Source organism: Callithrix jacchus, chromosome 13, assembly GCF_049354715.1.
Source record: "Callithrix jacchus isolate 240 chromosome 13, calJac240_pri, whole genome shotgun sequence".
NCBI classification, from domain to species: Eukaryota; Metazoa; Chordata; class Mammalia; order Primates; family Cebidae; genus Callithrix; species Callithrix jacchus.
Genome location: NC_133514.1, coordinates 70,176,462 through 70,191,811, shown reverse-complemented (window position 1 = coordinate 70,191,811; position 15,350 = coordinate 70,176,462). Strand labels below are relative to the sequence as shown.

Genomic DNA, 15,350 nt, shown 5'->3' with positions numbered 1-15,350 from the left:
AGTTAATTCTCAAAAAGACTCATCTTTTCCCAGTATCAGAGTTTGAGAATCAGAGGGCTGAGATTTTAGCATGGCTTTTGATTAAGGGCCCAAAGAGGCCTCCTGCCTAAAGGTAGGATTGCCTTCTCTGAGCAACAGCATTCCCACAAATCTGTGTAGTCTTAGCTAAACAGGATTAGGGTTCCATCTAGCTGTAGGGTGTTCCTTTTCTCAGCCTTGTTTGTGTGCATAGACACAAACATCCACCATGGACACTTCCAAAGGAAGAATACAGGAATATAGGAAGACAGAATTGGGATCTCTTACTATGGTAAGACAGAGTGTTTGGGGTCCTGGATCCCAGCAAATGCCATCACTTACATTTCAACATTTCCAAAATAGTTCTCGGAATTCCCACTTTAAAAATGAGAAGACAGACTCAAGAATGTTAATGGACTCTCTGTAAGAGGCCAGTTGTGTCTTCCCATATTTCTTCATGTCTTAACATTCTCTTGCACTCTAGCCAGACTTCTAGCCAACTACCCACACCTGTAACTCTGCCTGAGTGAGTCCACCCTGCTGGCCTGTAGAGCAGACTGGAATTACCAGATTTCTCCCCGCAGAAACTTTCAACCACAGCTGATAGGATTGTGTGGAATAACTCCAGGGAGACATGTTCTACATTTGCTCTCAGGGCTCCTCAGTAGAATTCAGCTTCTGTTCCCACTGTGCTAACTTGCTTGATAATTCACCTATAGTCTGTGCCTTTCCCTCCTCAGTTCTCTACTCTCCTGCCTGTGTTTCCTGGAATCAACACTAAATCAATAACTTGCTTTCAACCCCTTGACTCAAGGTCTCATTCCAGGGAGCCACAAATGATGACACTGTCCTAAAATCACCCGACTAATAGGTGGAGGACCTAGGTGATGTGACCCAGCAGCTGATGTTCTTCACACTGTGAAGGTCTACCCAGCCCCCATGCTCCTGACCTCACAACAACTTGCTTCTCTCTTGCACTTCCAGTCTCCACCCCAGGGGAGCACCCCAACTCTTGTCTTCACGGATGACCCATGCTCTGGGCCTGGTGTACCCTAACCAATCCCCTATTCCAGTGTCACCTTATGGACCACTCCCCTTGCCTGTGAAAATATTTTTCTTGCCAATCTATGCTCATCACACACACACACACACACACACACACAAACAAAGAAAACTTGCTATTTTGGAATTGCAACCCAGGGCAGCTGGTTCCTTCCTTTCCACCACATTCCAGAGAACAAGAGCAAGAACTCTGTCTAGCAACTGTATTCTTTAGAACGAGGTGTCAGAGTGAGGGTGCACCCCTCCATTGCTCCTCCATAACCTTCTTAGATACACACATTATCATTGACATTAACCTGAAATGCCAAGGGAGGGGAGGCTGGCTGACCAATACTAATTTCAGAAAGCTAAATACATGGAAATATTAAAGAGGCATATCCCAAATCTATTAGACACCTAAAACTCCAGTGAAATGTTTAAATCTTAATAGTCAAAACACCAACTTATTCTACTTCTTTCATGCCAAATATAATTGATTCTGTTTTGCTATTCCCTTCCACATTTGATATGCACAGACAGAATTGTAAGAAATAAAATAGTGAGGGTCAAATATTTTGAATGTATTTCATTTATCAAGTTGCAGTTCCTCATGATGTCATGTTTTGAGTTTCTTTAAAAAAGAAGATATTCTGCTAACTAGTATTTACTGGGTTAGAATTAGAGAGCTGGAAGACATTCTGACTCCTCCATTCATTTTACAGAGTGACCTTGGACAAGTTATTACACAAGTCTATCTTTATGTATTTATCTGTAAATTTGAAAACAAAAGAATAATCTTATTTTTCCTACAAAACTTGGAAAGAAAATAGAATGATAAATCTATAAAAGCATATTGAACCCCTCAGGGAGAAGCCTTATCTACTTATATACATTGAGGTTCTGTCTGCTTTCAGCTTCTGACGGTCTTGTCAAACCAGAGCACTATTTCCAATGGAAACTTCTCCTTAACATTCACATTGTTACATCCTCAGTCCTCATATTTTAATCTTGTTTGGTTTCAAGTGGAAAAAAATAGGAATTCAATCCAAAAATTGAAGGAACTGGCAAATAAAATCATAGTTTCAATCCTTGGATCCAAGATAACCAAAGAAATCACTTGTTGGATCAACTTTAATAGCCTCGCAACAGAAACAACCATTTTGTGTTTTTAGCAGTTTAGATGTTTGAAAGCTCATAGCTTGGAGAAGACTGTAAATCAGTAGTTTCTCTCTTCACCCACTATCCTCAAGTGTTCACTGTTCTTTCCTGTTACCCATCATTGTGATTTCTTTTCTTCTGTTTTCTTTCTTTGCCTTTATGTCCACTTAATTTTATCTTTTCTGTTTCCCATTTCTATCTCTCAATTGTCTTCATCCTTCTCTTTTTTCCCCCACTGGATTTTATTGCCATTGAACACTTAACTTTGCCACATGTTATGAGACAGAAGGAAGAGGAGAAAGAAATAAAAAAAGCAGAGTAGAAAATAAATACTTAACTAAAAACTGCTTATCATATGGAAGTTGCTCAATAAATATTCAGTGGCTAAATCAATAAAAATATCTAATATTTACATTAAGCAATCTCTACATGTATTTCATATAATCCAACTTTTCTACAAGGTAGAAGCTGTCACTGTCTTCATTTTCCAGATAAGGAAACTGAAACTCAGAAAAACAAAATAGGACAACCAAGGTTACCAGAGAGAAATGACAGAAGTTTCTGTCTGACTCGGAAATCCATGTTTTTAACTACCATACTCTCTTGTGACAGGCATATGCCTGGTGCTTTCCTGACATCAGTTCATTTAATGGGCATTAAACAAGGAATAGGTTACTTGATATATGATGCAGCTGAAAAAAGCCAGACATGACTAAGACAGAGATTTGAGACACCAGCTCTAGCAATAACTGTGTTAACTTGACACATTATTTAAATTCTCTGAACCCAGGTCCTTCATCTGTAAAATAAGCTTATCTGTATCTCCTTTTCTGTTTGATGCAAGGATTAATCCAGCTTGCTCCACGCCCTAGCCTGTTAACTAGGCAATCAAAATGGAGAATAATATTCAAGAGAGAGGAAATAAGTCACAGAGACAGGAAACAGAAATGATTCTGTCTGGCTCACAGATTCTCCCAGATACCCTCCCTCACCTGAGAGTCAGGATTCATCTTTCATGCTTTCCTGCATCAAGTTTTTTCTTGCACATTCCTGCACCAACTTTTTTCTCCATCTCATTACCTCCCATAAGTATGATAATTCTAGATTTTGTTATTTGTATCTCCCTACCCCACCCTGACCCCAAGGATGCCCCATAAGATCAGGGACCAAGTCTGTCTTCCTGGTTATATGCCAACACACAGCCCGGTGCCTGGTGCACAGTTCATGCTCAGAAAACACATGTTCAATGAATAACTGAAGGTGGGGGGGTAGAGGGTGAGGATGGAGAAGGAGATGAGGCAGATGGCACTGGTTATTAGGACTCCATACTCACACTCTTCCCAATCGTCCTCGGGGTCTGTTGGAAATAAAGTCAGTCTTCACCCCTCTCATAACTATGCCATCAGCTTTTGAAGGCCTTGAATCAAGATTTAAGAGGAGTAGCTGTGGCACAGAGGGACCAGGGAGAGACTCACTGACCTGTCTCCCCAGAAAAGACTGACTTTTGAGGACCCAACCCTCTCCCATCATTTATCTTATCAATGACTAGAGACAATTAGGTCTCCTTGATGGTGTGAAGAAATATAACTGCACTTCTATCTAGATTCGATGTAAATCACAAAAGATACATTATTAGGAGGAATATTATCAACTACTCCCTGGGCAGTGCCTTCAAGGCCCATGAACCCAGGTGCACCTCCACCAGTCAACAACTCCTGAATCCCCTCCCAGCTTTTCAGTCCTGCTATCTACCTCCAGCTCTCTAAGGTACCTTAAATTGAAGAGGTATGAAATTGAAGATAGTGAATGCCCACACCCACCCCAGGGCCCCTATAGAAACTGTTACTTCTATTCTTCTCTCAAGCCATTCTTTACACTTCTGTCACCCTTATGCTTTGAATCTGAGCAGTTTCCTAAGTTTGTCCCAACGCCCTTTTTCTTCTTTCTTACCCCATTGTCTTCTTTCTTATCCCATTGTCTCTCCTAATGATTCCTGATGGACAGTTATAATTATCTTCTAGAAGATCCCTCTGCCCCCAGGCACACCTCCCCACTCCCACCAGAATGTTTAAGTCATGAATCTTGTCACAACCTTATTGAAAATCCCCATCATATATGTGGTAGAGTCTGACTGTTTATATCAGTCCAGGCCCTTCTGGAATGATGCCCAACCCCACCTGCTTCTGCTTGTCATCTGAGTCTGGCCCCTGAGCAGACTCTTGATGTCAGGATGTACAGCCCTTCCCATCTCAGGCCTGTCTCCCTGTAAGCTTCCCAGTCATCCTCCCAGACTCATCTCAGGCATCACCTCCCTTGTGAAATTTGCCCCCAAAAATTTCTCCAGAAAAATTAAGCACTTCTTGTTTTCCAAATATCTGATACATCCTTTTATTATATAATTATCATATATTTTAATAAACTACTTCTTTTCTTTTTTTTGTTTTGTTTTGTTTCTATCAGTGTTGTTTATTTGTTTTGAAATAAGTTTTCTTTTTTTAATTGCATTTTAGGTTTTGGGGTACATGTGAAGAACATGCAAGATAGTTGCATAGGTACACATGTGGCAGTGTGATTTGCTACATTCCTCCCCTTCACCTATATCTGGCATTTCTCCCCATGCTATCTCTCCCCAACTCCCCACCCCCCACTGTCCCTCCCCTATTCCCCCCAACAGACCCCAGTGTATAGTGCTCCCCTCCCTGTGTCCATGTGTTCTCATTGTTCAACACCCGCCTATGAGTGAGAACATGTGTTTATTTCATTTTCTGTTCTTGTGTCAGTTTGCTGAGAATGATGTTCTCCAGGTTCATCCATGTCCCTACAAAGGACCCGAACTCATCGTTTTTGATGGCTGCATAATATTCCATGGTGTATATGTGCCACATTTTCCCTGTCCAGTCCATTATAAACTACTTATTTTCATCAGATCAATTAAACTTTGGCTTCCTTGGGGGGCTACAAATTTTATCTATCTCATCCTTATTTATATAATGCTTAAAACAACATACAGTAGTAGTGCAATGTATGTGCATGGGATGAATGAATAATCAAAGTCTCAAATTATATAGTGTTCATAGGATCCACAATAGCATATAAGGTCTTGCAAATGTACAGCACTTATCAACAGCATAAAACCAATGTGAATTTGTTGTCTGAGTAAGGAGCAGTACAAGAATGAGATTGTTTCTTTGCTTCAGTCAAATTCAGACATATGTTATTAATGCAAGATAGTGTTCTTGATGCTAGTGGAAGTGATAGACATTTATAAGACTACACACTAACATTTAATGAAATTAAAATAAAGAGATCATCACCTAAACAATTAACCCTAACAACTACCTAGAATAAAATAAAAATCACTGAACAGAGGACTTAACACTCAAACTGGACCAGTCCTTTCTTCATATCCTGGACCCCCATTTCTGGTCTCCCAGCTTCCAATAGCATGTTGCTAGAGCCTTTGCCACTATGAATAGATTAATTAATTGTGCAATTATTTGCTTAATATGCTTTTCCCTTGGAGAATACCAACTCCATTTGAGTAAGGACTGCACTTGTCTTATAAATCTCACCATCTCTGGCATCCAGCACAGCACCTGATGTATAGGAGGTGCTCAACAACTTTGACAGGGAGAAAGGAAGAATAATTCATATCAATATTGAGGATCAGAGAAGAATTCACAGATGAGATATGCTTGATACAGAAACTCTTAAAAATGAAAAGAATTAGCCAGGCTTGGTGGCTCATGCCTGTAATTTCAGCACTTTGGGAGGCCTAGGTGGGCACATCACCTGAGGTCAGTAGTTTGAGACAAGCCTGGCCAACATGGTGAAACCCCGTCTCTACTCAGAATATAAAAATTAGCTGGGTGTAGTGACATGTGCCTATAATCCCAGCTAGCAAGGAGGCTGAGGCAGAAGAATCGCTAGAACCCAGGAGGCAGAAGCTACAGTAAGCCAAGATTGCACCACTGCACTCCAGTCTAGGCAACAGAGCAAGATTCCATCTCATAAAAAAGAATTAGGCCCTCAAATTAATTGCAGACTTAATGAACATTCCACGCATTTTTTCCATTCAACTTTTTTAGATACTCATTTTTTAAAATCTGTAGTTACATGTCTTTCAGCTAACCCTGCAATATCTACTCTTTAAAGGTATTTATGGAAAACTATAGCTTTCTACCTTAGCTTATAATTTAGCTGCAGTTAATAGAGTTTTTCCTTTTATTTGATGAAACAATCAAATAACCATGGAAGCTGGAATAAAAATACTTCCCTCACAGAGGTACAGACTAAGTGCTACAGTCATTTTAAAGGAAGTAGAGTCACTCACTGGAGACCTGGATGGTTGTCACTGAGAAAGTAGGATTTTTACATCAAACTAGAAGATTTTGAAAGTCCCAAGAAGAGACAGACCATGAGTGGGGGCTGCCGAGAGCTCAGATAAAAGCAGGTGGAGGACAGGGCATGTGTTAAAAGAGAAGCAAAACAACAAAAGAAGAAGAGGCCCAGCAGCACCAGGTCACAAATGCCAGCAAAAGAATGGGGACTTTCACTGATACTAGAGGATCCAGGCCAAAATGTTAAGAAATAAAAAACCAAATGTTTGGGGAAGACTAATTTAGTAAAAATTGCAGGGAGACTAATTAGGAGGATAATGAATATCCAATGAAGAGGTAATAAATTTAGGAAGACACAAAAAAAGAAGCATTATGAGATGTAAAATAGCCAATTTGCTTTCTCACTATTAAAGCACCTCTCAGATTTTGTGAGTGGGTGACAGTAAAGTAATAGGGCCTTTTCAGAAATGGAAAAGAACACAGGAGGAGCCACTCTTGAAGGCAGCAGGATAATTTTAGCTTCATTATACATGTTTGCCTTAGGGACAATCAGAATAAAGTGTCCCAGGGAAAATGGAGATGTAAGATTTTAGTCTTTTATTATTGTTGTTATCATGATGACAATAATGATGGGAATTTGTTGGTATAAGCTTTAAATTTGAAATGTCATTAGCTTTGATTTTAGTAATCCAACCCCCTTAGTCTTGGAGTCTTTGCTGTGATTGGAAGGAAATGGAGTTGGGTGGGGGTTGGGAGGGATGTCATCAAACCCTAATAATAGATTTTATAAGGTGAATGACGTTGAGTGAGGGGTTCTGGGAGAAGATCTGGTGGCCACACTTGTGGGGCGCTGGTGCCATTACTTTAGAGAATTCACCCTTTCCCATATCCCACTTTGGTTAGACTAGAGGAAACTAGCACTCAATAAACTAGCAGGAGACTAATTGATAATGAGTAGTGAGGCTTTTCCTCATGCAGTTATCTCCCCAGCTAAACTAGTCATTAGAAAGTTACTTGGGGATCAAAGACTTCCACCAAAGAGAAATTGATAAACAAGAAGGACGCTGCATCTAGTCTACATGAGAGCTCATGTGACATTCCTACTCTACATCCAAATTATTTCTCTTCTTACTAAAATATTCAAGTCCACTACATTTGAGGTCTTTCTTCCCTGGATAGGATGAAAGAAACTTTTCAGGGTTTATGCCTTATTTTTATACTTTCGTTTCTTATATTCTAGTCCAGTAGTCCCCAGATGCTATGACTGCCACAGGAGTACCTGGGGATCTTGTTGAAATTAGAATCAAGGTCCTTACATTTACAAACTCTGATTCAGGGTGTCTATAGTAAGGCCTGGGAATCCAGATTTCTGGCAAGTCCTCAATTGGAGACAGCACTGAGTGACTTTGAACCGATGTGATTTCGCAGGTAGGTTAGACTTGAAACCTCCACACCTACTTTACTGCGAGCAGTTTCCCATGTGCCTATTTTATTTGCTTCTCTTTTGCCAAAGATTTATTTAAACACAGATTCTCATCACGTTAACAAGAATTGGTCAATTGTTTATCCAAGTTTAACTCGACCTTTTGATCAATGTTGATTTTCTTCAACAAGGTCATAAAACAATTTTTTAGAAGACCACTATTAAATTATAAGCACATTTGCTTATTCAATAATTATTTATTGTTCATCTTCTATGTGCCAGGCACTGTGCTTGGTACTATAGACAGCTAGAAAGGTAAGACCTCTCTGCAGTTATATTCTAGTGCAATGGAAGTGGAGTGGGGTGAAAAAAGACAATGGAGAAGTAAATAAATAAAATCATTTCTCACTCTGGTTAGTGCTATGAGAAAAATAAGCAGAGTGCTGGAGGAAATATTTTGGAAGGGAGGAAAATAACTTAGACAGGGTGGATAGGGAAAGCCTCTCTAGAGAGGTGACTTTCCAACTGAGAGCTGGCAAATGAAGAGCCAGTCATGCTGGATGTTAAGACCTGGGTAACAGTGAAAAGTGGTCAAAGAATTGCAAAGCAGGAAACAACCCTGAGCTGGAAAGTTAGACAAGGGTGATCAGAGAGATGGTGGGAATGGTACAGGCTCTGGTGGTGACCAAGGCTGATGTGAAATGGAGAGCTTCTCTGATAAAAAACAAGATGGTCAAGGAACGGAGAGTTGATTGGATATCAAAGTCACTAAATGTAATGAAGGAGCTGAGTTAGAAGCTGGAGTGTGTAAAGAGAACAAATCAGTGGTAAAGGCAGATGACAACAACAGGAGGAGGAAAGGGAGACTTAAGGAGGACACACTGATTTCACAGAAGCTGGAGACTTTGCTGGGTGTTGGTTGTCCTGGAAGCAGCCATGGGCTGCAGGGAAATCACTCCCTGGCTTCTGGCTGGTGAGACAAGTAGTTCAAGGATATGAAGTTTCATCTACTTGAGAAAGTGCAAGAGACACAGAGTGCTGGGAGTCAGCCAGGTTTCATTTAGAGAGTCTTGGGAAACAAACATTCCAGAAATCCCTGGAGATTAAAGGGGAATTTGATGGCCGCAAAGCAGAAGGTCCAGAGGCCACAGGAAAAGGTGGATTTTGTTTTTGTTTCTGATTTGACAATCAGAAGCAGAGAAGAGAACTGGTGAGGGCATATGTAGAGATATGCAAATTACCATCTGAATAATAATGGACACATGGGGAACCTTGGAATTTAACAGGTCCCTGGAATTAAAGTACTATAACTACTACTACTGCTAAAACAACAATAATAATAGTTACTATTTATAGTGGTAATAGCAGAAGAAGTAATGGTAGAACTATTATGGCAGTTTTATATTTGGCCTCTGCTAAGTACTTTCCATGCATGTGTACCCATAACCCTATGATCTTTCAAACCACAGTCAAATTTTATATTTTCAGCAACAACTTTATACAAATCACTGATCAGAGTAAAGAAGGATATAGGGCTTTGAAGTCATCCTGGCAGTCTCTGGAGAAGATAGCAGACAAATGGTTTTAGAGTTAAAACTCCAAATAGATGGATGGTCCAATGGTATGGAAGATTTGGGGTGGCTGTTTCAGGGGTCGCTATGGTTTGGCTGTATTCCAACCCAAATCTCAGTTTGAATTGTAGCTCCCATAATCCCCATGTGTCATGGGAGGGACCAGGTGGGAAGTAACTGAACCATAGTGGTGTGTTTTTCCCATGCTGTTCTCATGATAGTGAATAAGTCTCATGAGATTTGATGGTTTTATAAAGGGCAGTTCCCCTGCACATGCTCCTTCTTGCCTGCCACCATATAAGATATGCCTTTTCTTCTCCTTTACCTTCTGCCATGATTGTGAGGCCTCCTCAGCCATGTGGAACTGTGAGTTCATTAAACCTCTTTTTCTTTATAAATTACCCAGTCTTGGGTATGTCTTTATTAGCAGCATGAGAACAGACTAATACACGGGCCTAGACAAGTTGGCATCTGGTGTTCAGGGGGTTATTCACACAGTCTTCTTGCACTAGATAAAAGCAGCCCCCTTCAAGCTCAGCTGGTAGAATAACCATGTTGTCTGGAGGTGGCTCTATCAACAGTGCTTCATTCCTCTGCTCTATTGCTTAATTTGCTAGAAAATTACTAATTATCCTTGAAGACCTAATTCCATTCATTCATTCACTTGTTCATTCCACAAAAATTTGAGAGCAATTATTATAGGTTATAGACCATTTTGGAGGATATAATGGTTAAAAATTGTGTGTGCATGTACACAGATAGTATATATATGTATATATGCAATCATGTGTATCATATACATATATATTTACAATCATGTTTATATTCCCTCAGATACTTTCCCCAACACTCCCTCCACCTCTAGGCTGATGACACCATGTATTATGCCCACAGCACAGCATTTATTCATTTACTTTTCCAATAACATGCTGACAACCCTATATGTATATCTCCAGTCCAGTCATCTCCACACTATCCTTTTCAAGTCTAAGTGAGATCATGTTACTTTTCTGCCCAGAGCCCTACAAAGATTCCCTAGTTTACCCAAAGTAAAAGCCAAAGTACTTAAAATTCTCATCCCTCCCAGAGGATGCCGCCTTGTAAATCCCATTTTCCATGTCTTCTTTTACTGTGAGAGTTGTAGGAAGGATGAGATAAGATGAACAGTACGTGGTAAATGGACTCATTTATCCTGCTGGCAAGATAACTCTATTTTTATTCTACCTTGATACAATTTTATGTATCAAGGTAGAATAAAAATAGAGTTATCTTGACAGCAGGACATCAAGTAGACTTTTCTGGACTCCTTAGACATTCTTCACTTGGGAAAGAGGGAATGTCTCATATATGAATAAGATTGTATACTATAATCATAAAATCATAATAAATTATTAAATTATTATAATAAATACATTTAGAAAAATAAAACATTTTCTCAGAAAGAAAACATGACTTATGGCAGCACTTAGAAAACTGAAGTGGTCATCAGGATTTATAATTAGCCTTGCCACAATTTTAAGTTGTAATGTATGATTTTGAACTATTCTGTGCATTACAGAGTACTCTCTAAAAACAACAGAAGTTTTCCTCTCAAAACAGCTCCATTTTACATCTACATTCAGGTGCACTAACTAAAACAGTACTTGAAGATGACATACTTATTAATATCTCATGAGTCATAGATGCTCAGAATGCTTTAGTTACATTCTATTGCATTACAGGCAAAGCCAGGACAAAAGTCCAGGGCCCTTTCCTTTCTAGCCTATAGATACCATTTCTCATTGCTACGTTTTCTGTGGAGAAGCTCACTACAAAATGTGTATTCAGCCTGCCTTGCTAAATTGTTCTGGCAGCTTATATGAAATATGCTTTCCTCAATAGTATTTTAAAACAAATATGCTAAGTGCCTTTTCTAGTATACCCACACTTGTGAATTGTGCTTTCAACATTTCTCCTTCTTTATTTTAACAGAACCCCAAGTTTCACATGCCTGAGGATATAAGAGAAAATAGGGAAAATCTTCTACTCAATTCTGAGAGATCTACTAGGGTCTTAACAAAGACCAGTCATTCACAGGGAAGGGATCAAGCTTTAAGTAACACCACAGGGTCACCAACAGAAAAGTCGATTGAAGAATATCGAGGAGCTAACACTCTTTTCAACAAGTTCAGCAAAATGAATTGGCCAGTGGACATTCACCCTTTAAACAAAAGTTTAGTCAAAGATAATAAATGGAAGAAAACTGATGAGACCCAAGAGAAACGAAGGTCTTTCCTTCAGGAGTTTTGCAAGAAATACGGTGGGGTGAGTCGTCATCAGTCACATCTTTTTAATACGGTGTCCAGAATCTATGTAGAAGATAAACACAAAATCTTATATTGTGAGGTTCCGAAGGCTGGCTGTTCCAACTGGAAAAGAATTCTGATGGTACTAAATGGATTGGCTTCCTCTGCATACAACATCTCCCATGATGCTGTCCACTATGGGAAGCATTTGAAGAAGCTAGATAGCTTCGACTTAAAAGGGATATATACCCGCTTAAATACTTATACCAAAGCTGTGTTTGTTCGTGATCCCATGGAAAGATTAGTATCAGCCTTTAGGGACAAATTTGAACATCCCAATAGTTATTACCATCCAGTATTCGGAAGGGCAATTATCAAGAAATATCGACCAAATGCCTGTGAGGAAGCATTACTTAACGGATCTGGAGTCAAGTTCAAAGAGTTTATCCACTATTTGCTGGATTCCCACCGTCCAGTAGGAATGGACATTCACTGGGAAAAGGTCAGCAAACTCTGCTATCCATGTTTGATCAACTATGATTTTGTAGGGAAATTTGAAACTTTGGAAGAAGATGCCAATTACTTTTTACAGATGATTGGTGCTCCAAAGGAGCTGAAATTTCCCAACTTTAAGGACAGGCACTCTTCCGATGAAAGAACCAATGCTCAAGTCGTGAGACAGTATTTAAAGGATCTGACTAGAACTGAGAGACAATTAATCTATGACTTTTATTACTTGGACTATTTAATGTTTAATTACACAACTCCATTTTTGTAGTTTACATTCATTTTCTAAAACCTTGTATGTACTTAATGATGATGAGCTCAAATCAGCTACTATAATTTTTCTATAATTGTCTGTATGTGAGAAATTTAACTAAATGCAGTTGTCTTGATTTAATGTAGATTTTAACCAAATAGTATGACACCAATTGGCATAAAGTTATAGGAAAATCACTTACAGGAGATGTAAACAACTTGAGTTGCTCTAAAATGTTTGGAAGAGATCTGCTTTTGCATTAAGAATTATATTGTTGAAGCAATGACCCAGCCAGCTGTTGCATTAGCTAAAGCAGCCTCTTGCAATGGTAGGAAAAAAGGATCTAAAATAGCATGAGTGTATGTCTATATGCTGGAAGTTATTGTCTAAAATGCATGAATATATTTTTAGCAGTCTGTGGCACATTAATCAAACTATTGAATAGTTTTCTTACACCCTGGAAATCTTTCTATCAACTGTAATGATAAATCCATTTTGTAGTGATATTTTGGATTTAGACATTTTTCTTTAGATTGAAAGGCATTATGTGACTTTAATATGAGAATATAGCAGAAAAACCAGATGAGGCTGTGGCTTTTTATATTCAACAGCCAATAAAAAATGCACAATATGCTAGGATCTAAGCAACAAAAGCAACCTTCCTTTTCCAGAAAACCTTAAGGGAATTGATTCTGTTTTCTTTTGAGCCTTCCACAAAGAGATAAAATGAACACAAGCACTAAAGGTCTAAATTTCTGAAGTAGGCAGTTGAGAAGCTTAAGTCTCATCAGGTATAAATGTGCTCCTAATTCTGGTTTAATTGGGCAGGGGGAAAATTGTTTCAGGATGGAATAATCATCAAAAACAAAAGTTGCCATTCTGAATATGGAACTCAAACAATAACAGAGTTTTACAAGTATATTATTTGAATCAAAGCATCATGTGCATAGCTTTATATGTGGAATCCACCCTAAGAATAGCTTTTGTTTTCAGTTTAATTATTCAGCCTGGGAATGACTTTTAAAAACTAATATACCACTTCAAAGATAAGTTATGTTCTAGAGAATAAACATAACAGCAGCCCCTAGAAATGTTTTTAATAGGCTTATGCATAAGCAAATTAAGGTATTTTCTTTTTAAGTTTACATATTCTATAGTAACAAAGTCAAATACCATTGCATTCAAATTAAATTAAACTCCTTGGAAAAATAGGTTCATGTGTCACCCTTATGAATAGTTGTAATGCATTTTGGAATTTTTTTTCCAAGGAACCCTAAATTAAATCCCTTGGGAAAAAGGGATCATTTTTGCATGAGAGACATTTGGATGGGAAACTTACTTTAATTGGTCGACTATTGCCCTGAGTTAAGAAAATCACGAGTCTTTCAAACCCTGCTTAAATGCTTTTCCTGAACATCTTCCTCTTCCTAAGCTATCATTTTTTCTTATCAGTAAATATTCAGTAATGGCTTTCAAAGAACAGTAGGTATTAATATTTGAATGTTAATAGACCAAGATAGTTACAGTCATACTTATTTCATTTTGATTTTCTATTTCATGGCTGAGTATTCATGAATTGCTTTGCTCCTTACACACACCTGCCGTGTCCCATCTGTGTCTCCTAAGGAGTGAGTAAACTGCAATGGGCTGAGAGATCATAAGTATTAAACCTTCTACTCCAACTTTTTACCACTTTTCCATGCCATTAACTCTTGCCTCTAGACCATACACTTAAGCTGTGCTCTCAGTTTTTAAGGAGTTTTACTCTGGAGTAATCTAAATTACATAATTTAAATTTTTGCTACACCATGTAGAGTAGATTCCTAGTAACTTAGGGACATTGAAATTATCTTTTTATGGAGAGAGAAAATAGAAAATATTCCAAGAAGCCTGAAGTTTTATTCCTAAACTATACAAAACTTGTTTTCTATGAAATCTGCTATAAAGAATAAAGGCAATTTTCTCACAGGTATTCCTAAAACTATATAAGGAACAAACAAATAACTTTTCATAGCTTGAGAAAGATAACAAATGGAAACAACAGTCCTACCTCTTGTTGGCATTTGTAATGCACTGGGCAGGGTGGAATGCATAACTATGTAATCTTTCAGCTTTGATGATGGAGAAGAGGGATGAGAGGAAGAAAATGATACTCAGCGTTCTCTAGGGAAAGCTATTATGTACCTTTTGCTGTATATGTTCCTTTCCTGACCCTTTCCAACAAGCCCATGTCACCATGGGTCATTCTTTTCCTAAATGGTTCTCTGATGCTGAGTGACATCCTGTGTAGTTGTAAGTTCCAGAAGCCATGCATGTTTTTGCCAAGTAAGAACAAACTTATGTATCTGTTCTTGATTTTAGATGACTTATTTTCATGTTAAGGCCGAAGAAGCCAGTCATCATCCTGGATTACTTGTGAGTGTAAAAACCAACTCCATTTTTCTCTCCTGACTTACTCGGCTTTGCAGACCAGCTCACATTCACCTTTGTCATTTCTGGTTCTGCATAAACCCAGGTGGGAGCACCACTGTTCTTTTGGACCATCACAATTTCATGAATTTAATTCCTAAAGGCAAGTGACCAAATCCAGACTCATCTTCCAGATGTTCAAAGTTCCCATTTTAACATTAGGTGCAATTATAAGTCCTCTAATTAAACCCTAAGGACCCTATTTGTTTTTATAGACAGCAGTAACATGATGGGCAGGCCCCTTCACTCTGTTATTCCCGTCTGGATTTACTATCAGGGTAACAA

At 38.6% G+C, this 15,350-nt stretch overlaps 1 protein-coding gene across 6 annotated transcripts in view; it reads left to right on the top strand.

The window, feature by feature from the left end:
- The window catches only part of CHST9 (carbohydrate sulfotransferase 9), a 292,807-nt gene extending 278,531 nt beyond the window's left edge, over positions 1–14,276 (top strand). For all 6 annotated transcript variants that reach the window (XM_078347929.1, XM_008979643.5, XM_054244081.2 and 3 more), the window contains one exon: positions 11,523–14,276. In XM_078347929.1, the coding sequence (XP_078204055.1) occupies positions 11,523–12,614 (1,092 nt within the window). In that variant the 3' untranslated portion in view covers positions 12,615–14,276. The remainder of the gene's footprint in view (positions 1–11,522) is intronic.
- Positions 14,277–15,350: the final 1,074 nt, after the last annotated feature.